At 32.8% G+C, this 25,016-nt stretch overlaps 4 protein-coding genes, 1 long non-coding RNA gene and 1 pseudogene across 5 annotated transcripts; 2 read left to right on the top strand and 4 right to left on the bottom strand.

The window, feature by feature from the left end:
• On the top strand, window positions 1,069-1,667 carry LOC104748935. Its single transcript, XM_010470509.1, has 2 exons — window positions 1,069-1,497; window positions 1,584-1,667. Exons 1-2 carry the CDS (start codon window positions 1,069-1,071, stop codon window positions 1,665-1,667), a joined length of 513 nt encoding a protein of 170 aa, XP_010468811.1.
• Window positions 2,893-5,075, bottom strand: LOC104747899 (tryptophan--tRNA ligase, chloroplastic/mitochondrial-like). Its single transcript, XM_019236852.1, has 7 exons — window positions 5,067-5,075; window positions 4,675-4,740; window positions 4,215-4,271; window positions 3,832-3,878; window positions 3,636-3,717; window positions 3,415-3,534; window positions 2,893-3,231 (listed from the first exon to the last, which is right to left on the bottom strand). Exons 1-7 carry the CDS (start codon window positions 5,073-5,075, stop codon window positions 3,091-3,093), a joined length of 522 nt encoding a protein of 173 aa, XP_019092397.1. The 3' UTR covers window positions 2,893-3,090.
• Window positions 5,814-6,369, bottom strand: LOC104747898 (annotated as a pseudogene).
• On the bottom strand, window positions 9,303-10,266 carry LOC109129038 (GLABROUS1 enhancer-binding protein-like). Its single transcript, XM_019236551.1, has one exon. The coding sequence runs from the start codon at window positions 10,090-10,092 to the stop codon at window positions 9,544-9,546; it is 549 nt and encodes a 182-aa protein (XP_019092096.1). The 5' UTR covers window positions 10,093-10,266; the 3' UTR covers window positions 9,303-9,543.
• Window positions 12,415-12,961, bottom strand: LOC104748934 (putative glycerol-3-phosphate transporter 2). Its single transcript, XM_019236851.1, has one exon. It carries the CDS (start codon window positions 12,793-12,795, stop codon window positions 12,415-12,417), a length of 381 nt encoding a protein of 126 aa, XP_019092396.1. The 5' UTR covers window positions 12,796-12,961.
• On the top strand, window positions 21,158-22,213 carry LOC104747897. Its single transcript, XR_761265.2, has 3 exons — window positions 21,158-21,586; window positions 21,674-21,756; window positions 21,886-22,213. It is a non-coding gene; the product is annotated as an uncharacterized LOC104747897 (long non-coding RNA).

Genomic DNA, 25,016 nt, shown 5'->3' with positions numbered 1-25,016 from the left:
TGTTATGTTATGTTATGTTATGTTATGTTATGTTATGTTATGTTATGTTATGTTATGTTATGTTGTGTTATGTCTTGTTATGTTATGGAACAAGAATCTCTAATTGTTTATGTTATGTTATGCAGCGAACCCCTGATTGGGAGCAGTCGGCACATGACAACAATAAAATCCAGAAAGACAACCCGTGATTGGGAGCAGTCGGCACAAGACAACACTCCAATATGCTTGTTTTTTGCTAACCTGTGTTTCTGTCAGCTCCGTGGTTTGTTTTTTTGTACCCCGTGAACAAGACAACCCGTGGCTAATTTGTTTTTTTTTCTTTCCCAACTTGTAGTTGAATGACCGTGTATATATAGTGTTCATAATCAGCTTCTCTATTTTGTAAAAACTCCCAATGCAGTCTACTTCTTTCTTTTAAGTTTCACATCTTTTCTCCCAAATCTCTCTTGCTAGCTCCCATTTTTTTTTTCACACCATAAAATATCTTTCTGCTGGGAATTAAATATTTCTATGACATGTCATCTCCAAATTTAGATGATGAGTACGGTGAAATGTTTGATGGATACTTTGATAGTCTATTTCAAAATTGACTAGATGATTATGGCAATGATCAACAGCCAACTAGTTCAAGGCCGCCAAGAGCTTTTATTGAAAGAGACCGCGAGGAAGGGCACACTCATTTATGGAATGATTATTTCAGCGAAAATTCTACTTACTCTCACGCTAGTTTCCGTCGTCGTTTTCGAATGAACAAGTCATTGTTCATTCTTATTGTTGATGCACTATCCAATGAAGTACCATATTTCCAACAAAAAAAAAGATGCTACGGGAAGGTTGGGACTGTTTGGATTACAAAAGTGTACAACAGCCATTCGTTTATTGGCATATGGCTGTGCAGCAGATGCGGTGGATGAATACATCCGCCTCGCAGATAGCACCGCAAGGCTATGCTTGGAAAATTTTGTGGAGGGAATTATATATTTGTTTCAGAGTACGTACCTAAGAAGACCTACGACAGAGGATCTCCAACGATTACTCAATCAAGGAGAGGCACGCGGATTTCCCGGCATGATAGGAAGCATTGATTGTATGCATTGGGAATGGAAGAATTGCCCAACAGCATGGAAAGGACAATATTCTCGTGGATCTGGAAAGCCTACAATCGTTTTAGAGGCTGTGGCTTCGCAAGATCTTTGGATTTGGCATGCATTTTTTGGACCTCCAGGTACTTTAAATGATATTAATGTCCTTGACCGTTCACCACTTTTTGATGACATATTAGAAGGTCAAGCTCCAAGAGTAGATTACTTTGTCAATGGTCGACATTACAATATGGCTTACTACCTCACTGATGGTATATATCCGAAATGGGCAAAATTCATCCAATCAATTTCACTTCCACAAGACCCGAAAGCATCATTATTTGCTCATTATCAAGAAGCTGCCCGGAAAGATGTTGAAGGTGCTTTCGGGGTTTTGCAAGCTCGATTTGCAATTGTAAAAAATCCCCCCCCTTTTTTTGAATAAGGCAAAAATAGGAAAGATGATGAGAGCATGTATCATATTGCACAATATGATTGTAGAAGATGAACGAGATAGATACAGTCTGTACAATGTCACAGAATTCCATCAAGGAGAAGGAAGCGAGACTTCACATGTCGATTTAACATATTCTACAGAAAGGATTGCCGATATGAACAATGTGATGAGCGCTTGGAATCAAGTTCGTGATAGAAAGATACATTGACGGTTGAAAGCTGATTTGGTTGAACATATTTGGCAAAAATTTGGCACAACTCAAAATAAACCGATGTTAATTAAGTTATTGATAATGTTTTTATATGGTTCTATTATTCTATGTTTTTTTATTGTAATATATGTTTGAATTGTTTTTATAATGTAATATATTTTTTTTTAATAAAATGTATTATACTATAACTACAGTTTCTAGTTTTATTTTCCTAATATTGTATACATTATATACCAACATTTATAACATTATTAAATATACTTAAAACACAATTTTAATAAAATTTATATAAGACACCCATGTTTAAGGATGACTAATGGGAGGGGGAAAAATTAAAACAATAGTATGAGGATCAAAACATAAATTAATATTATTTTTATTGGAAGATGTCTCTATTTTAAAATCATTCACAATTAAATACTAATACTTTTTGTAACTTGAATTTTTTAATTTTGTTACAGACATTCACCAATTATGTGGGATGGACATGCCCTTTAACGCTTTTGTTTGAATTTATGATTTGTAAAGTTTTTGTTTAGGCGCTCAACAAATTTTACTTTGCCCAAAATAATCAATATTATATATTACTAGCAATTGACTCGCACTACGCGCGGTAGTTAGATTAAAGTGTATTCCGGATTTTGTTGTGTATATTATTTTTTTGGTTACGTAAATTCATCTTTATGTATGTTTTTGTATTTGATTTTGTTTACTTATGTTGCTTTGTTGGATACTTTTTTATAAAAATAGGTTTTGCAGTAAGTATAATTTAGTTTGCTGTTTATCTTTTACGACTCTATGCATAAAATTATCGCCTGCTTTCTAATTGCTGCTTGTTGTTAAGAAATTCAGTCTGCATGAGGTTAGATATAGAAGAATGTTTATCTATGGATCTATAATGACTTTTTATGAAGGACGTGTTTGACCCAACCCTATTCACCAAATTGTATCTGGATATATGCCTTTTCTCTGGTTTATGCAAGTAATTGGGACTATACTTTAGATAATTGAACTGGTCACTTGACTGATGAACAAATTCTTTGGTGTTTTATTCTGTAACAAATTATGTAACATAATTAATTTTAATTGGTGGAGGCTTTTTGTAAGCCTAAAAGCAAAATTACATACTAACTAAGGAGGGAGGAAAAATATAGTGAGTGCACCAATCTGTTTCACTTTTGAGCAAAGGTTGATCAATAGGAAGTGTGATAAACTTTGAGAGATCATGGTAATTGCAAAAAGTAACAATGATCAAAATTCAAGAATCAACAAATATTTCGCAATGTAACTTGCTCTTTTCTTGTTACTTCAAAACGGCCGACCACAAATATCAATTGGCACTATCTCCTCCTTGGGTAGAAACCCATAGCTTGGTACACATTGCACATTGTAACATCCCCTAACTCCGTGGCTCTGTCCGCACCTTCTGACAATATTTTGTCCAAATACTCTGGTTCAGCTGTTATCTCCTGATAGCGGGCCTGACACGGAAACATATACAAAACCATATATTTCATAACTTATGCATAAGACATGCCCTTCTAACCATTTACTAATGGAAGCTGCAAAAACACCTCAAATTTTCTTTCTACGGTTTGATGAGACAAAATGGTGCAAACTCAAAGGAAAACATTGGATTGGTTTAAGGTTTTGGCTTCACAGACCTTGATTGGACTAAGATGTTCGATCAAAGCATATGCAAGGAGAGACTTAAATGTACCCCAGCTCAAATCTTTGCATTCCTCCACTTCGTGCAACCAATTAAAGATATGTTCACCGATTATCTCTGTGAGTAGTTATTGTGGCCAAGGGAATAAATGACATATGAAAACATCTCTGTAACCCAATTCTTTAAGAGTAAACGACATTATCTCCTTTTCCATACCTCTTTCGTCTTGCCCGAAACAATCTGATATACTGAGAGGAGATTTTTGCATTCAGGTCTCTCAGCATTATCAAACTCAAGGCTGTTAGAACAGCAAGAAACAGAAAGTTTTAATATAGATTTCTCAACTTTAACAAGAAAAAAGAAACAAACTTTGCATTGCAAGAAAATTTTAAACGACATAACCAGCACTCACCCTGCAAATGAGTCTGTCTTGCACCGTTTTATTTTGTCTGCAATCAACTACACAGTTTTCAAAAGGAGGGATGAGAAATGGATTTAGTAGCAGAAGAACACATACAACCAACATGATACATAATTCAACAAAGAAAGCGTTGTGTTCATTAAATATCACCAGGCAAGTATAATTTTATGAGCTCTAAGAACATATGGCACATGAATAATATGTTGTGAGTTGTATTGCAGTGTAAATTGTTGCACCGGCTGTCACGAAGAAAAATTAAGAAAATTGGACGTCAGAACGTTCATGGAAATGGTGAACGGTGTACCATATTCATGCTCAATGAGAAACTGCTGTTTCAAAAGAATTTTAGACACCAGTGACATCATTTTACTTACATCTTTTGAGTCAAGGAGATTGATCCGAGACTGATCAGAAGGTGCAGACTTGGACATCTACAAAATTACATGACAGTAAGACCTCAGAAACAAGTAGGAAATTCCTCTAAATCATTTGACTACAGCAATAAGCAAAGCCCAAAAGTTGTATTGGTTCATATGATCCTCTGAAGTGACAAAATATATTCAGACCACTTAGGATGCAAATATCAGAACTCAGAAGTGTGTAAAATTGTAAACCCTTTAACTTATCTAGAAACAGGCTAGCTAGTGGTAAAAGTCTCTCAGATGTTAAAGAATATGAAGGGTTAACGTCAATCTATTTTCAATAGGATTTATGAACTCTGTTCACCTTCTCCAAATTTTCATTTATTTTACCAATTGCGATGCACCTGCTGAATGCAGAAAGAAAAATAGATGACATGAAACCTTATAGTAGCTGTGAATGAAAACATTCTACCTTGGAAAGACCATCAGTAAGAGACATTACACGGGCTCCAGCTTGTGGTATGAGTGGTTCTGGTATCTACAAACAAGATAAATTTGAATATGATTCAAGAAGCTATTAAAGAAAGCATATACAAAAAATAAACATATAAAAGTATTATGTAACGCTGTGTTACCTTGAGAGCTTTCTAAAGAGAAGATCAGCATCTTCCTGCATCATATCGCAAAAGAGACTAATGGAATCATGTTAGCTTGAATTATTATCAATCAAACACACCAAAAAAAAACAAAATGTAAGATAAAGAAAACAGAATTACAAATACAAGTTAACACAAAGACCAAAGCTTACTCTTTGCAATCTACAAAATACATAAAAAGTTTTCTATATGCCTTGCTTGAACATACTTGGCCCATGACATGTGCGACCGGCTTTCAGATTTGCGAATGAAACAACACTGGAATCCATAATTATAAAAACAAATTTCAGAGAGTGAAGGAATTGTAAGATGAATGAAATTGGAGAAGATGGCATTATATAGGAATTCAAGTAACACCAATTAAGGGAAAGTAGTGAGACTTCAATTGAAAGAAAAAGCATTGAAGGAATCAATTAACGGTTTCAGAGGAAAACAAAATGATAGCGATGGAAGTCAGGAAGGCTGAAGAGGCGTGGCGCTTGAGGTCGCACATCGGTTGACGGTGGAGTAGATATTCCTGCAGTAAGGGTTTTATTTCCAGAACATAGTAAACGAATAATAATATATTAGGCCCTGAGAGAAAAATTCTAATGGGCTTTTGAAAACATAAGAAACAAATAATTACGTAAAATGGCTGTCTCGGAAAATATGGGCTACGAAAATGGGCTGTCTCGGGAAATATACGCTTATTACACAGATAAAGATGTTGATGTGGCAGCACCAAAAGTGAGTAAAGTGAACTTTATATATAAAGATGTTTTCTGTTCAAAAGAAATAACTCAAACATGTGTTTCCTTATGTTTGATAGTTGATACAATGCTACTACAAACCACTAGATTACAAACTTGCTATGTAGCTTATAATTGGGTCTATGATAACATGTTATCTTAATATCTATAGATATTGATCATGTTTCACATTTGACACCGTATTAATCTTTTTGATTAGTCCGGATGCGATTCATCAATAGGGACGAGTATTGGCATCACCCATTGGCCTAGGAGCATAGTTACATACGACCCAAACATACTCATTATTAAAACACCTGACCGTACCACAACCGAGTCGGGTCGATTGATTAGCGACAATCTGAGTGTAATGCCCACACACATCAGTACATCACTACATCTGTTGGTAGCATAATTGTAATAAGGCTTCTCCGTCAACCAAAACTTAGTCGCGATCGGACCGCTCATGGTGTCGACAGGTTGGACCCACCCGGCGGCTATATTCTCGCCGTAGGTTCCATCGGTGGAATGTTTTATGGCGCAGTCTCCGGATCGTACGTTAGCGTAGCTTTGCGCATGGGCAGCAAGTTTGGGTCCCGCAGCAAGTTTTGGGTCCCACACCAAAGGAGCAACCCCGACCGCAGCTCGAATCTGGTTGTGAATCCTTAGCGTTTCTTGCGGTTGGAGATCATCCATTCGGTTTATGTTTCTCAACCCATAGATTTGAGTTAAGACGATGGAGAATAATGCTAATACGACGAAGCTATAACCAGAAAACGACATAATTAATTCTCTCTTTCGTGAAGATTCTCTCTCACGTGATGTAATAATTCTCGTGTTATTCTACGTAAACCATTTCTTTAGATTGTGGGAGGTCCGAATGGTAACTGCGGATTTAGTGGTGCGGGACAAAAAATTTGTTAGTACGGTACGGTTCAACTGCGGTACGTGCGGGATCAATGTATTTGCGAGACAAGTGCGGTTATTCCAAAATAAGCGGTACAAAATAATGTTTGATTGGTAAAGTGCATAATACATATTATAGTTACACATTATAAACAAATATATTATATTAATATAATTTTAATTTCTTTTTTTGATTGTTAGTGAAAAAGTATTTTTATTTTTATTTATAATTTATGAACTTTTAAAACCAAACTTTAATCATGTAAAAAATTTTTTTTTTAAATAATGAAGAATACATCTTTTAAAAATAATTTCATTATAGAAGAAACTATAGTTTACTTGTAAATTGTTAAATTTAGTTAACATAGATATGATACATTTTAGATGACATAATTTAAAATTATATTTTGATTAAAAATTTAAAACTAAATTAAGTTTTTTGGATCTGTTTTTCCATATTATAAGTGATTATTTTGTAGTTTGTGAAGAATAATGAAATAATATTTTTTATAAAATAAATAAATAATTACTCTCTTTATAAAATAAATAATTAAAAAAGAATAAAATAACAGTGCGTAATCTACAAAAACGCTACCTAATTGATTCTGGACAAACAAAAGGCGGTCCAAGAGTATATTACCTTCCCTTAAAAAACGCAAAGTGGGTTTCTCATTTTTTTTTGAAAAACGCATATTGCTCACTAAATGTATGAATGGTAACATGAATCAGATTTTTTTTAAAAATGTTCAAATACGCACTTATACATGTTACCATTCACTGCCATAATATTTTGTCAATAAACACCACCGGTGTTGCACTAAAGTTTTATATAGATAATGCCAATTTTAACGTATATATTGTCACGTTAATTATTATCATTATTATTATTATCCTACTATATTAATTGAGAAGTACAAATATGAAACTAACTTTAAAATGTGTAAAAAATTACATTCAATTGCCATTAGAAAAAAATAGTTAAGCTTAATTAACTAATTTAAATAAATATAATTAAATTAAAAATAAAAAATATTCACATATCAAATATTAAAAAATTTAAAAAAATCTAAAAAAATATTTTCTCTCTCTAATAAATTATGTACGAAATTACTAATTATTTTTAAAAAAATATATAAACCAATCAGAATTTTAAAAACTAAGATTTTATATCCAAGTATACAATACAATTATTTTTAATAACTAAATTCGAAGATTTTGTTAAGATTTCAAATTATGATTCTCCTATCATCTTTATTTTATTTTATTTACAAATTGTTTAGAACTTTCATATAATACTTATAATTAATAAAATGCATATTTTCTACATATGTTGTGATTTGAATTTTTTTAAATGAAGATATATTACTAAATGTATGAAAATGTGTGTTTTAATTTTCACATTGGCGGGTTGGTAAAACTAAATTTATATAGATGATAAATTAATAATTTTTATTTACTCACAATTATAATATTAAAATTACTATTTTATATTTCACAAAATATGATGCAAATACAACAAATAAACAATATAAAACTGTAATAATACGTCAAAAAGAAAATATTATAATATTCTAAAATAATTAGTATTCATATAGACTAATAGATTTACATAACAATTAAAAATAAATATTATCTCAAACAAAATAATTTTTTTAAAAAAACAATAATTTTTATTATTATATTATAAATTTTTTTTAAAATGTTGACACGTACTTTAAGCACGGGATATATCCTAGTTATTATTATTACTAGATACAAATCAAACAGAAGAAGACGGTATCATATGAATCGAATCCTTCAACACAGATGTTGTTGAACTATTTAATAATAGTTTATGTGAAGTAGCAAGTCGGCGTCCGAGCTATCTGCTTGTGCCCGCACGTAAGCCTCTGACTCTAACTCGTTTCTGAATCCTAACATTCTACTCTTTAATTGTTTAGTTTATCTACCCAGCTACACATAACATTCTTTGGAATGGTACTTCATTTTGGTGTCCAAATTCACTTTTTTTTTTTGGGACAATGTCAACTAAATATAGAAATATTACACTTCCAAAGGACATTGTCTAGAGAATGTTACACTTGTGATGGAGAAAGGTTATACAAAAGGTTACTTGGTTCTTTCCCTCTTAATGTAGAGTACAGTATGCAAAAGTTACAATGCTACATCGTAGATGTTACAGTACTTAAATTTACATTGTCAAACTTGTGTGGTTCTCTTAATTTTCTCCTTGTCCCATATACAGTATGGAATGACTGGAATCGGTAAGATTTGTTCATAAGACTTTTTGAAGTTTTCTTGTGAAAATAATTTGGAAAACTTATAACTTAGGAGACCTTTTCTCTGCTTGTCTGAGAGATGCTCACGAGGTATCATGTTTCATAATAGCTTACCTTATTGTTTCAATCAAAGATTGAAACATCTCGCTGCTCTTCTTGTAGAATATTCTAAGATAAGGAGAGAAGTATTGTACTATTTAGTATGTTGTTTTTTCCATGTGGAATAATAGGTTCTGAAAAGAATGCGACAAAAACGCTGTCATCTATCAGAGACGGTGAGAGCAATAGAAACTCAATAAATTTGATAAAAGCCTATGATTCTTAGTGATGCACGACGATGTCAAAGATAGGATGAAAACATATCGACATGATTCTGCAGAAACATTATCTCGTACGTGGAGGTATCATCATTCTAGTCTCTTATCGATATGCAAACTGCAAGACCATGTGAAGTTAAGTTTGCTTCTTAACCGTGCAGTCCTCGGGAGGCACCAGCTGAACTTCACAAAGGATGCATATGATCTTGACAAGTAGTTTCACAGCTCTTAACATAAAAGAACTAATAAGGCCATTCTATTTTCTGGCTGGGTTCATAGAAACCGAACAAGATAAATAAAGGGGTCTTATACCCAAACCAAAGCATTCAACATAGGGGCATAAAGCAAAAAATACGACAACGAGTTACCTAGGATTAGTTCTACAAGCTAATATGCACAATATATAAAAAGACTCAAAAGATGCATACTAGAGAGTAAAAAAAAAGACAAACCGATCAGGATTCGTAGGCTTCCAATATCATCTTTGCAGTTTCGTTAGTGAGCTCAGTCCTCTGCAAACAAAGCTCCACCTGCTTAGCCTTAAGCTCCACCTCCTTAGCCTTAAGCTCCACCTCCTTAGCCTTAAGCGTCTTCCATTTTTCATCCACTTGTGTCTTCTTAGCTCCATCAGCAACTTTTTTCCAACCCCCTCTTATTATGGATTCATAGAGGGAACTCAAACTCTGAGCATCAAACATGGATTCATTATCATTTGCTTTCGTCTTCTTCACCACATGCTCTGTCTCTGATATCTTCAGCTTCTTGCTACCTTCAGGCTCAGCTTCTTTCAAAGGACGCTTTGATTTTGAACTCTCGGGTAAAGCCGCAGCAGATCCAGAAGCATCTGACTTCTTCTTAGCAGGCTCGGGTTCGGAATCGGACTCGGAAACTTCAGCAGAGGAATCAGATTCATCTCCAGATGAACCAGATTCTTCCTCTTCACTCGAAGAGACCACAGGTGGGTTGTCGAAGAAGCATGTAGCTTCCGCTTTCGTCGGTGCCATCGAGATCTGAGAGCGGCGACAAAGTCTTCTTCTTCTCCTCTTTTTTGTTCTCGTCGCCGTCGATTAGCTTTTGCTTTTAGGTTTTGCGATTCTAGGTTAAACTTGTCGGGTTTTGTAATTTTTTTGCCCTACTTTTTTTGTCGATCTTCTTACAAAGTTGGGCTTCCCAACACGCGCAGTTCCCACTCCATTTTACTCTAACGGGCTTCGGTACTTTGCGAGTTTTTATTAGACCGGTCCGTCGGAATACCCTCGACCTCAGAACTCGTCTTCGGGTCTTATTGAAAAGTCGTATATAGGCCTGGGCATTCGGTTAACCATTCGGTTTCGGTTCGGTTGTATTCGGTTTCGGTTATTTTGGATATAGTAATATAGTAACCATTTGGATATTTTTGAAATTTCGGTTCGGTTCGGTTCGGTTTCTTTCGGTTCGGTTTCGGTTTGGTTATTTAAATAAATAACCATAACTAACATAAATTATATTAACATTAACCAAATAAACCAAATATAACCAAAACTAACCGAATATAACCAAAATTAACCAAATATACAATAACAAAAATACAAAAAAGGGAAAAATATGGATTCAATTTTACAAAATAGTATTTAACTTTGTAAATTCAAAATAATAACATTTACATATATTGATTATTTAAAATATTTAATTGTTTTGAATCTAGAAATAATTTATATTTTAAGTTTATTTTATAGTTTTGCATAATATTAAGTATATAATATTTGATATCTTCTAGGTTTTCGGATATTTCGGTTAACCATTTAATTGTCGGTTCGGTTCGGTTCGGTTTCAGTTAGTTTGGATATAGATTTTTACTAACCATTCGGGTATTTGAAGAATTTCGGTTCGGTTCGGTTTGGTTTTTTTCGGTTCGGTTTCGATCGGTTATTTGGTTATCGGTTATTTTGCCCAGCCCTAGTCGTATATATTAAACCAACCATAGGTCCATAAAGTACCTAGCACGATATACTTGATTTGGAAACTTCTTAATTTGTGCTAAATTTGTGTTTAAGCAGAAATTTTAACTCTAACTGGGCCTTAATAAGCCCATTAATGGATCTTCGATTTCCAGAATTTTCAAGATCTTCTTCTCTTTTCATGTCCTATCAAATCACCGTTCTTTTGTTACCTTTTTTGTTTTGTTTCTGCTTATACTTTTTGATGGGGGCTTTGTGTCTGCGTATTTTGATTATGGTTTCAAATTAGATATTAACGTATTAGTAATTAATAGATTTAGCAAAAATAGGAATTCATAAAGTTATTTAGAAGTATAAAAATGTTAAGAGGAATTCATAAAGTTATTTAGAAGTATAAAAGTTATTTAGAAGGAATTCATAAAGTTATCGTCCCATTAGGTATAAAAATGTTTCCATAATTTGAATTGATATCTATACTGTTATAAATATATAATTTGGATACCTAATCGGTATAAAAATGTTTCCCTTTTAATAGTATAGATATCCAAATTATCATCAACATAAAAGGTGATTATATCGTATTGAAAGGTTTTACGTTATATACAACGCTAATACTTAAGCTACTCAAATATGTACATGTAATACTTTTACTACTAAAAATTTATGCTCTCCAAATATTTATTATAAAACACAATTTTTTACCAAAATACTTTATTTCAGAAATATGTCAAAATATTAATATAATTGTTTGAATACATTTATTAATAGAAATTAATCTCAAATTACAAATAAATAAAAAAAATTACTTCTTATAAAAAGGGAGCGCCGGATCATGATCCCTAGTATTAATAAACAACTATAGTTTTGATATTTGATATTGACACGCCGACAGATTTGAATACGACCCAATTCAACCAAAAACACCTTTTACTGTATGTCATTAAGAGATTTCTTCAATCTACAAACCATAGTTAGGTGCATAATCTTCCAGTAGATACATGTGGATCAAAGTGAGCCCATAGAAATTTTAACTCTAACTGGGCCTTAATAAGTCCATTAATGGATCTTCGATTTCCAGAATTTTCAAGATCTTCTTCTCTTTTCATGTCCTATCAAACCACCGTTCTTTTGTTATACTTTTTAACGGGGGCTTTGTGTGTGCGGGATTGTAAATTCATACAAGTTTAACAATCAAAGGAAGATTCTTTTTCTCAGATTTGATCCGTTTTATCGCTTTCTACAATCAAATTAGGTCAATTTTATTCTCATTCAAACTTTAGAAATTAAGACATTGATCATGTTAACAGAACAGAGCTGGTAAAAAAAAAAAAAGGAACGAACTTTAAAAGATTAAAAAAATGTCTCTCTCTAGTGAAATTGTTAAAAGTTTTAAATGAGGAGATCAATGGGAGCTCTGCTTGCTGGTGATGGTGATGATGATGATGAAGCTACTTCATCTTCTGATCCAAACAATATAGCTTTGACTTGTGCTATGATTAGTTTAGTGAGAAGCAATCCAGAGATGAAAGCTGCAGTCATCAACATGTAAAACACTGCGTCCCAGCTAATAGCAGAGATGTAACCAGTGAGTACCGGTCCAGTCGGAGCACCTACGGATCCTGTGCCGTCTATGATAGCTGTGACTGTAGCCAAAGCCCTTGAATTGCCTTTTAGAGATTTGTGTGTTCCGAGATCAGCTGTTGTGATGAGAGCGAATGGTTCATTGACAAAGACTCGTGATGTGAACATGAGGATGACATTGATGGTCATTGAGATATGTCCGAAGACAAGTAGATGAATCCTGCTGCTGTGATGGCTCTTCCGTCCAGTTGATCAGAGATGTATCCGGCGGCTAAGACTCATCCAACCACGCCTCCAACATCGAAGAGTGTCGACAGGTTTCCTGATGTCTCCTCGGACAGTCAGGTACTCTCCTCCGATCACTGCATCACGTAATTCAGTCAATACCCTATTATATCAAGGCTACAACTTTAGAGGGTCAAAGGAAGGAGAGATGATGAGAAAACATACTGTTGTGGCTGACATAGAAAGGAAGCCAGTAGAGGAAAGTGTTGTTGAGACCAACTTAGCGAAGAAAAGGCAGAAGGCGAAAGGAGCAACACCAGGGATTCTCCAAGCGGCCATGAGAAAAGGTCTCCTAAGTCATAAGTTTTCCAAATTATTTTCACAAGAAAACTTCAAAAAGTCTTCTGAACAAATCTTACCGATTCCAGTCATTCCATACTGTATATGGGACAAGGAGAACATTAAGAGAACCACACAGGTTGTAGTCATAAAGAAAAAAATACGGCAACGAGTTACCTAGGATTAGTTCCACAAGCTAATATGCACAATATATAAAAAGACTCAAAAGATGCATACTAGAGAGTAAAAAAAAAAAAAAAAAAAAAAAAAAAAAAAAAAAAAAAGACAAACCGATCAGGATTCGTAGGCTTTGAATACCATCTCTCAGTTTCGTTAGCGAGCTCAGTCCTCTGCAAACAAAGCTCCACCTGCTTAGGAGTAGAGTGAACCAAGTTCATATCATTCGTAGCAGCAGCAGGGGTGGTTCCTCGAATCTTCTTCACTACAATAAAAAGTGAATATTGTTACCATTATAACAATCATAATATATAAATATTTTGTCGCAAACTTTTCATTGTGAGGAGAATGATATGATTTTCACAATGTCACAATAAAATGGTCACAAATCTATGTAAGTCTCAAAATAGTCACAATAAAATGGTCACAAATCTATGTAGGTCTCAAAATAGTCACAATTTTTTGTAACTTTTTTAAATGGCAACAATTTGTCACATATTGTGACGACATACAAATAGTCACCAAAATGACACAATCTGTGACAAACATTACCGTCACAATTATGCCACAAAATGTGACATAAAAATTGTCATATACTTGTCACAAATTATTACCATATATGAGTCACTGATCTGTTACATTTTGTGACCACAATAAGATTACAAATCCAACACAGTTAGCGACTCGATTAGTCATATGGTCACAAGTTGATTTTCATTTGTGACTTTTTTTAATACCGAATTCGTAAAATAACGTGAAGACCCACAAAAAAATAGATACAATTTTTTTAGTACTTGCAGTCACCATTTCATAAAAATATAATTATAGAATAAAAATATTAAATTTTAAAATAACTAGCAAAGCTTAATATTTACATAACAAACTAAGACGCAAAACACAAAGTTAATCGAGAAACACAACTTGAGGGAAATACAAATTAAACAATAGCAAGCATAAATAGAAAACATAATAGTTAAATAAGGTGGAAGAGTTAAATCTAGGGATTTTAACTTGCAAAGGACTAAACAAGTTTTTCCATAGTTTTAAACCTTTTTCTAAATATATTTGATTTTCTTTCGAAGCTTTTATTCAGATTAGTTTCCATCTCTTGTAGCCGATATGTCAATGTCTCTATTTCTTCAGAAGCTTGTGGTGCACTCGAAGAAGCACCCTCACGAAACGCTTCATGTCCAAATACATGGACTTGTTTAGATATTCCAGTAATCTACATAAATAAAGAGCATATACATGAGCACATACACTATAAGATGACTAATTAAGACTACCTCACAAGAAACACCAATTAATGTAAAACCTATTGTTCTTCCTTACAAGTATAAGAAAACAAGAAATATTTGTTTGATTTTTAAAGTAAACTCTAATCCACAAGCATGTACAGTAATTCACACCAAACCAATCCCACACCCCACACACACGCAGTTCACACTAAACTAAACCACACCACACATGTAATTCACAACAAACCTTTATACACCACACGTAGTTCACAGCAAACCTCGATACACCACACGTACGTAATTCACATGTAGTCCAAAAACATAATTCACGACCGAGTAAAAAATAGTATATAGAGATAAAATTGAGGTTATACTATAAATAAATTAATCACAGATATTTGATCTTAATAAAATCTTAGAACAGTATGAAGTTAAGAAAGTATTACTTTGACCTTAATTTTTAAACGACTAACAGAGACAAACCAGAGATTAGTAGTTTAACATCTATATTAACATAATAAAAATTCAGAATTTTGTAGAAATAGTTACCTTGGAATGAGATCTCTGGATTAAAAGACAAACCAATTAATCGCTCTAGAAAGAAAAAGAAAAAACTGCCGTAGAGAACGATTTTGAGAGGTAGAGGGAGATGTTAAATAGCTTTGACATATTTTTAGGGGTTCCCAATGAGTTGGGGAAATTTTGGCAAAAATTAAAGCGGTTATTGAAAATATTAGGCTCTCTTTAAAAAATTTAAGGCGATAATGCCGTAATGGTGTTGAGAGTTTTTAAGGAATTTGAAAATTCTTAGACAATTTATTTGAGTATTAAGATAAATTATTTCCCTATATTTCTGGATCAATTAAAAAAAAATTTACCGAGAATATCAAAACTATTTTGTTGTTTTTTGAAAGTGATATTAGGTCAACAGAAAAAATTAGGATTTAATTCGCGGTGACAATATTTTTAATTTTAAAAATTTAAAATTTATATTGTATTTATTTGTTATTTTATTATTGTTTTATTAATTTTAAAAATAAAAAATTTTACAGGTATTTGATATTATTCAAAGTATAGGATTTTTGTAGTGTTTTCAAAGTTTTAACCTGTGTAATATATGTATAGTCTAGTAATACATTTATCTCCTGGTACACATCTAAAAGTGTTTAAAAAAAAACAATTCCACTTACCTTCCTATATGAGATTAATGTCAACCCGTCTCACCAAAATCAAAATAAGTTTTTGCGTAAAAAATAATAATCAAAATATGTTTTTTTATCAAGTTTAATTATGTTAATTGTTTTACCAAATTAGCATATTTTTATAGTTTATAATTTTTCCATGTCAATATATATAGTTTATGATAATTAATAGAATTTTAATTTTTTGGTAATTCCTCAAAAAAATAAAAAATAAACCAAATTATATGGGGGTTTCCAGCATATTTAAGGTAATATTTTATAATTGAATTTTTGGTTTAGGAATTTTATTAATGTTAATATAATTATGGAGATTGTAAACTTTTGTTATGGAAAATCTATTGTATATCATTTAAATTTGAGAGATTTTAGCATCCATAAAAATAGTTTTGGAGATTTAATGGATTAAAATTTTAATGGGTAGAGTTGTTGTTAAGATTTTATGGCAATAAATGTAACAAATGTTGGTCAATTTAAGAAAGTTTAGTATTTGAGTTTCTCTGCAATGTTATTTATGGAATTGTTTTAGGAGTTAATGTTGTAAAAAATAAAAAATAATAAGTAAAACTTAAAGGGCATAAACCAAAATGTACTTCAAAAATGTTAATATAGATTTGTTTATTAATTTTTAATTTTGTTTAGTGCTTAAGGGGGGGGGTTATTGGATCCTTGATTTTAATGGATTTGAAATCCTTATAAGATTTGGAAATCCATATGGAATCCATGGATTTTAAAATCAAATAATATGGATTTGAAAATCAAATAATGTGGATTTGAAAGTCAAAGAAAGTGGATTTGAAAATCCTAGAGAATAGAATTCAAAAATTATAAAAGAAATAGAACTTATAAAAATAATCTCTTATGTAGTATTCTCAAGTGAATCAGTCCACATGTTTGATGCTATTGTCTCTCTCCACTCATTGGCATATTCTCTTTGTTGTTCTTGGGTTGTAAGTACTTCAGCATTATCATCGTCATTAATTTCTTCGACAACTTCTTCTGCACTCTCGATTTCTTCTGGAAAAATATCCGTTCGACAAAACTTTCGCAGAAAATTATGTAAACTTTCGCAGAAAATTATAAAACACCTTTGTCTTTTGTATGCAGCAATGCAAGGGGCACTCTAGACAAACTACCTTTAAGAAGGAAGCATAGAAGCAATACTAACAATGTAAGTGAACCATCAAGTCAATCTGAAGGTTCAACAGATGTCCATGCTGAGATGAATTCATTGACAACAGTAACTCATAAACTCTTCGATCTAATACAAGAAAGAGAAACAAGACAACAAAGAGAAGCTGAACAAAGAGAGGTCGAGAAGAAAAGAAATAATGTATGGGAAGCTATCAAAGAAGTTCCTAATTTGGAAGAAAACGTTCGTTACGATGCAGTCAAAGTGATTCACCAATTAGGAATGAAAGAAGTCTTTGTTAGCATGTCCACTGATGAGCGTTATGGTTGGATTTAGCGTAACGTGATGGAGTGCTAAATATTATTAGGGGATCATCCTTTCTGCTTTCTGTTTATAAGTTGAATTATTTTTATTAGGTGCTTCATGATTTTTTGTCTTCGAACCCCTTGATTTTTTATTAGGTGCTTCATAATTTATCATGTCCGATACGTATTGTTATGTTTGTGCATGAACACACTCTTTATGCTTTTTATTATTATCATGTCATTCTTTCTTTCATTATTACGTATTGTGATTTTTTTTCCAAATCCACCCAAATAACTAGGTGGAGACCAAGGATTTCAATCTCTATATTTATAAGTAAAACATATTTTCAAATCCATCCAAATCCAATATGAAATCAAATCCATACTCAAATCTTTAATAATGAATAAGGGGTGATTTTAATTAGGATTTAGAATTCATAGATCCAATAACACAGAATTTTAATAAAGATTTTAAAATGAATGATTGAATAACACATGATTTAACATGGATTTCTAAATCCATTAAAATCAAAGATCCAATAACCCCCCTAAGATTGTATGACTGTTAATTGTAGGTTTAACCCGCGGTATACCGCTAAAACAGTTTATTTTTTACATGATCGTAATTTAATCAACTCAATTAGATATGTCTTATATTCTAATACCGATGGTGTTAACAAATTTATGAAATGATGAATTATATGTATTGTAACACTGAGTTAATGATATCTCTATTATATTATTTAAGCAACTCTATAAACAAATAACCTTACTTTAGGTAAGATATTACATAAAATGCCATTGTATTTTTAATACAAAATATAATAACAAAATCTTAATATTAATTTGTTGTAACCAGAAAATGATTACCTAAAAAATAGCAATTATTAATTTATTAGTTTACAAGAAATTATTAATAAAATAATTTCGGAATTATTTAATAAAAATAATAATAAAATAATTTCGAAATTATGTAATAAAATAATTAAACAGATTCTATTTCTTGTTTCAGAAATTTTAGGAAACAATAACAAACTATTTAGAAAAATATAAAACTTAAATTTATTTATAAAACTAAGATTAAATACTTACATATCTAAATCATTTAATAATAACAAATATATATTAAAATTAAGATACAACATTGTTTCTATTTTTAAAATATATATATATATACTTATTTAAGCTATGTTGTTAAAAATTTAACCAGTTCCGATGTGACATATTACGAAAACGCTATTATATTTTAATTATTCTAATAAACAAAAAAAAGTTTAGATTTGTTTACAAAATATTAAAACTTATTTATTGTTTCATAAATCTTAGGAAATAATAACAAACAATTTAATTGTCAAAAAATTAATTGTTTATACATAATATTCACTATATAAACAATACTAATAAGTGTATAATGTTGATAATATACATAACCTAATTGTATTTTTCACCTATAAAATTAATATATAACATGTTATACCAATAAGGCAATAACTTCAATTTGTAAATTTGGCATATTAAGATCTCTAAACACGATCATATTAATTTGTAATACCAAATCACGGGTCAATACATGTTTTGTTGGGTTTTTTTAGCTTTACCAAATGTATAATTAACGAATTTGATATTGCACCAAACCAAAATAGTAGTACCAACTACGGGTCAAAATCAGAATATGACCTTAAGCAAAATAAAATATACTATGATTTTATAAAATGTATAGAATTAATAATTTTTCTACTATTATTTTGTAACAAACAAATCTAAATTTACATAAATATTTCCTTCACTGGTAACATTATTCTACAAAATATTAACGTGTATTTATGAGTCGGGTAATAAAACGAGTAATGAGACGGGTAACGAGACACTCAAAAACTAAATTAATATCTGATACTCGATCATTATTCACGGATAATATAATTATTATATCTTTCACTCAATCCTAAAGCTATGGGTACCTTTTCATGGAGCGGATACAAACCAAAAAACGGGTCGAATACGGATATCGGTAGTAGTTTCCAGGCCTACCTATTAGTAATTTACTATGAAACAAAACTCACCATTTAGTACTATATTATATAATATGTAAATGAATGATACAACATAAACATATTAACAAATAACAAAATAAATAAAAAATTCTCCGCGGTAACAACGCGGGTCATTAGCTAGTTTCAAATTATTAATAGTGATCTGAACTTGTTTCACCATTTAATATTGTCCTGTAATATTTTTAAAAAATTTTAAAGTTTGATTTTCATAACATTTTAAAGTTTAAATTTTTCTTATATATGGTATAGTTATATAGTTCGTCTAAAGAACCAATATAATCCGGATACAAACTTTCAAATCACTATTTAATTATTAGTTTCCCTTGATTCGAAGTTAAGAATTCTAGATTTTTTTTTGGTCTTTCTTTGTCTCATTTTATAAACATGAGCAGAAAAAATAAACATATTTAAAACTAACAAACACGGATAGGTTAAGGCCCATCATAGTGAAGCCGCATATTTATTTTCTTACTAGGAAGTAAAGCAGAGTTAATTAGTTTCTATAATTTTTTTCTTTCAAATATATGTATAACAATTAAAGCGAAATTTATGGCATTTACTTGTTTGCAGATCCGATTTCTTATATTCGGATACATATTGTTGAGAGGTAAAATAAATGATAAAAATTTAGTTAATATTCTTTTTTTGTCAAATATTTAGTTAATATTCTAATCGCACGATTTAGGTATTTGATGGAAATAAATACATAAATAAACTATAGTATATACAATAGTTTTATAATTAAAAAACAGGAAATTTAAATAAGTATATTTCCTACATATTTAGTAAGCAGTTTTGGTAAACAAAAATTAAGATTGATTTGATTGTAGAAGATTTAAAATTTTAAACAAATATGACGAAGATATTGTTGTTTCATTTTTGTTAGAAAATTCTTGTATTTTCCTTATCATCGGCTTACCGATGAACGCAATGTTTGGAGAGCTGCAAAGACACGGTTAGAGATTTTGGAGAGTCAATAGATATTTCAAATTGAAAATATTATTTATCACATATACCTCATCGAATCACATGAAATATAGCAACTTACTCATTCAAAAAAGGATTTTTAGTGTTAAAAAACTGAAATCTTTAAGTAATGAATATATACAAATTATACCTAAAACTGAAATCTTTAAGTAATGAATATATATAAATTATACCTGTAAAAATAACCAACAAAGGCTTTAGTACGATATACCTGGTAAAAATCATCTGCCTTTGTTTATAGATAGGTCGGACGTCATGTTGTCAAATTGAAATTTTTAACTGAGGAAATCAAATAATCCTGCACAGAAGTAAAAAAACAAATTAGTAAATGAAAATAAACTCAAAAGTCATTCTCTTTCGTTGTTATCTAGAAACATAAGCTATTGAAAGGCTCACCAAAGCAATTGTTTTTTTTTTGCTAGATTAACATCTTTATCATAAAAGCAAATGCTGATATGACCAACCCGAAATGGACTTGGTTCAAATGATCAAATCTGAATATAAAAAGCGAGAAAATCTTGCTGAGCAAGTTTGAGATCTTGAAAATCTTTTTTGAATATTAATGCTAATTAATAGCTTATTATGTAGAGATTGTGAATTATTTTGTTATGGAAAATCGGTTCAAACATTAAAAATTTAAGAGATTATAGTAAATTTATAGATATGTTGTTGATCTACAGGCAATAAAATATTACGTTTTTGGTAGATTTCTTTGATTTTGCTAATTGAGTTTTTTGAATTGTTTAGGGATCAATTTTGCAAAATAACAATTTAAATAAGTATAAATAAAAGGGTAGAACCCAAAATGTACTTCAAAAATGTATATATAGATAATAATAAACGATTTAATAAAAAAATGTAGTTGGTTTGCAATGCGGCGTGAAGCTGGTAGGTCTGAAATCTCTGAAATCCCACCAAAGCTGAGAGAAGTGATCCACCAGAACTTTGAAAAGTCTGTCAGGTTTGGGGTTAAGCGTGTTGATAAGTTTGAGTATGAGGTTATCGGGACCGGGGAGGTTTCCCATTATGTCAAACTTGTAGACAGAACGTGTTCCTGCAGGCATTTGATTTATTGCGACTACCTTGCCCTCACGCAATATCTGCAGCTGTTGCAGAAGGGCTCCCCATCCATGGGATTACGGCGCCAGTGTACTCGGTAAACCATTGGCGGATGTCCTACCAAAACTCTATTAAACCCGTCCCTGATGTGCGAGAAGCTGGAACACTTCCAGATGCTGTAGGCTCCTTGATGTTATTTCCACCCATAACTCGCAGGCCTCCTGGGCGCCCAAAGAAGAAACGCATCCCATCTCGTGGAGAGTTCCCGGTAAACCATTTTTACACGCATGATGTTTTCCTTTTACACCGTTCTTGTCAATCCTTTATGAATCCTGCATTGTCTTTTAAATCACAGGTTAGAGAAAGAGTTGTGACACGCTGTTCACGTTGCACCGGCACAGGCCATAATAGGGCAACGTGCAAAATGCCTATATAAAGGTTAGCAACTTCTTTCGTATTTGATTGTCCTTATTAGTCAATTAGGCAGACTCTTAATGACATACAACTTTCTTAAATATACGCATTGTTCACTTTAGTTACTGAAATTAAACAAGTCTCTATTACCAGGGCATCCTACCATCCCGTTGCCTGGTTTGTACAGAGTATTAAGCTATGAAGGGGAAGTCCATCGTCGATGGAGTTTAAAGAAATGGACGCTACTTGATTCCATGTACAAAGTAGCATAGAGTCATTGCTTCTAGTGTGGCGACAGAAGCAGAGGACTAAATGCACTCAAGTAGTAGCCGTAGTGCTTCGCACAAGCCGTATGTGGCCTTTTGTTGTAAATATTGCAATCTGCCCCCAATGTTTTTTGTGGTCGTACTAGTGCTATTTGGAATTTGTTTTCTGTGTAAAATCAATGCTACATTATGAAACGGGATGGTTTTATGTACTACTGCTTATGTTTTATAAAATTTAGATATCATGTAATTAAAACCAGGAGAAATAGCTTCATATCAACTAAACGTGAGTTCAGCCACTCCCTGAAGTAGGAAGCCTTGACTTCAATCAATTATATTGGGACCAAATATTGGATTTAGGGTTTAGGAAATTTGGCAAATATCATTTCAGGTTAGATGTTGTTTTACAAAATGCCAATGTTTAGTTAATCTGTTAAACGAGTTAGTGTAATCATAGGTTTGGGTTTCGTTTGGTGGCTGGTAAAATTTAAGACAGCCACTTCTCTACCAGCACACCAACCAACCACATTTGACAATAAATGTGACCTCCAATATATAAACAATGGTGGATCAGTTGTAATCAAACCTACAACACCACCAAAACAACCAAACACATACAAAATTTCAATACAAATAATGTGGACTGGTCTAATGAAGGAGTACCTAGAACATCCATCGCTGATGTCCAAAAAAGGGATGTTCCGGAAAACGTTTGAAGCAGCTTTGGCGGCTAATAAACCAGAGGCGCACTACTTGGAAGGGCTGAGGTATGCTGTTTGGGAGAAGGATATTTGTTTGGCCAAGAAACAAATATTCAAAGCTGTTAACCTTGTCCCAGAGGCAACTTTTGTAATGGCGATGCTGGCAATCTGTTCTGGAGAGAAAGAGCTAGGAGAGTTCTTCACGGATGTATTGTTCAGCTACCCATGGGGAGATGTTTTAGCTATGGGTGACTTTGTTTTGGCGTCAGTGGAACGCATGGGAGTAAAGGATGGAACTGCTTACGCCCGCTCATGGAATGGACCCGTCCCTGACTGTTCGGATGTCCATAATATCCACAACAGGTGTGAGGAATGCTACATACACTGGTGTTCCAAAGAGTTCTGCAAATGATGTTAGACTGGTTTATTATCCAGCAGCGCCTACTGCAATCTTGAAAGTAGGTGAAGATTTGGAGGTGGTTCGCTAAATAGGGGAAAATTAAGACTCCCTTTACTCGTTTTAAATGAAACCTTCTGCTGAATGTGTAATAATATCTATAACTTATGTTCCGCGTAATGTAGCTTTGCTACATAAATGTACTGCAACATAATATGTTTTATAAAATAGGTCATTTCGGACTATATGCTTTTCCTAAAAATATAGAATTGTAATGCTATACATATATATATCAGGGTGCAAGTGAAAACAACAATAGGTCAATGCCATGGTCGATTATCAGTACATGTACAGGATAACTATGCGGAGTGCTATAATGCCTTACTCGAGTACTATTTCAGATAACCATGTATGATTACCACTGAAAACAAATTCAGAGTATTCAAATAAAAGATCAAAAACACATGTACTTCTTAAATATAGCTTCTTGTAAATACTTCGAACTACTGTTATCAGTTTAACAATCGTAGCACTAAATACTTTATGAGAGGAATAGAAGGTCTACAAACACAGATGCTAAAAATGTCAGACGTTTGAAAAATGACACATGCAAATACAAACGACTTAAGGACCAAGGACGCGTAGGCAAGACAACATTATCTCCAAGATTGCCGTCTTTTTAGGGAGAGGTGTTAGCGAGCTCGTAAGCCGTAACGATGAACTTCTTTGCAGCATCGAAGACGTCATTGATGTTCACATCCTTGCATGCTTCTACACCTCCAACTGCGTGTCTTTGGAGCAAAAGTGCAGACATCACACCAGAGTGTCTACCAAAACAAGCTTGGGGGATATTATTCAGTCTCTGCACACTCATGGGTTTATAAACACCACTTCTTTTCCCACCCTTTCCAGTCGCATAACGAATCAAGTAGGGCAACATCTCCCCCAAAGGATTAACAACACTCTTCAGCTTTTGTTCCCGAGACGAAGAAGTAAAACAATCAATAACATATATACGCCAGTCTGAAAGATGCACGCATAATCCCACCCAATGCTGTTTATCAGCCATGAAGGACATGTAAACACGTTCAATCCCAGTTGGGGTGCAGCTTAAAATGTCTTCATCAAACGCATACATGCCCTTATCAGTTGACTTGGTAAATTTCGTGTAGTGCTTCAGTAATTCAGATACAAATGTTGCATCCAGAAAAGCAACACTCTCATGTGCACCAACATGAGGTACTGCTTCCCACCCAATCCGGACCGTATTTAATAACAGGTCCATAATCTACAAAAACACCAATACATTTTCATACAAGATACTGGAAAGGGAAATAGTTCATTAGAATGTTGAGTTAGGGTGCTTACCGGCGGTGTGAGTGGCGACTTTAACTCGAGAATATCAAGTACCTCCCTGCTGCTTAGTTGACGTCCGACACCAAAATCAATCTCCCTAGTAAACCAAACACAAGTAGAGACCACTATCAGATATTTGAAAAATACTGCATAGTGTGACCATAAGGTCAACAACCAATCAAAGCGTAGACCACTATCTTTTTCCTACAGTTACCCCATCGAAGCAGTAATACGGCATAGTTTCTGCATCTGTTCAACGTCATATCCTACTCTGCTCACAATCGTTGGTGAGTCTGACATACTATGCACGCTATCTACAGCCTGGCAACCGATTACAAGCATTGGTATTTGCATCTTTAATAAGCCGAGGGGACACGATGTGTCCCCAATCCACTGTTCTTGCATCACGAAAATGACACACTTACCGGGAGATTTGCGACGTTGATTTTCTTACCCATACCACCTATAGTCGTACTTAAATCCTCACAAAGAACATCTCCATGGTCATCTGCAAAAGTGGCACTCCGAATAGAGGAGACAGTCTCACTTTGAACGCCACTTAGT

The sequence above is a fragment of the Camelina sativa genome, chromosome 15, assembly GCF_000633955.1.
Source record: "Camelina sativa cultivar DH55 chromosome 15, Cs, whole genome shotgun sequence".
Lineage (NCBI taxonomy): Eukaryota > Viridiplantae > Streptophyta > Magnoliopsida > Brassicales > Brassicaceae > Camelina > Camelina sativa.
Note: the sequence above shows the minus strand (reverse complement) of the source record. Positions and strands in the feature narration are given on the sequence as shown.

Bases quoted from the DNA above. Each gene is read 5' to 3' on its own strand.
- LOC104748934 (XM_019236851.1), bottom strand. From the start codon at position 12,795: ATGACCATCAATGTCATCCTCATGTTCACATCACGAGTCTTTGTCAAT.
- LOC109129038 (XM_019236551.1), bottom strand. From the start codon at position 10,092: ATGGCACCGACGAAAGCGGAAGCTACATGCTTCTTCGACAACCCACCT.
- LOC104748935 (XM_010470509.1), top strand. From the start codon at position 1,069: ATGATAGGAAGCATTGATTGTATGCATTGGGAATGGAAGAATTGCCCA. The intron at 1,498-1,583 runs GTAAAAAATCCC...ATATGATTGTAG, and splicing joins TGCAAGCTCGATTTGCAATT to AAGATGAACGAGATAGATAC.
- LOC104747899 (XM_019236852.1), bottom strand. The intron at 4,272-4,674 runs GTAGAATGTTTT...GTAATTTTGTAG, and splicing joins TTACTGATGGTCTTTCCAAG to ATGTCCAAGTCTGCACCTTC. The intron at 3,879-4,214 runs GTAAGTAAAATG...AAAACTGTGTAG, and splicing joins ATCTCCTTGACTCAAAAGAT to TTGATTGCAGACAAAATAAA.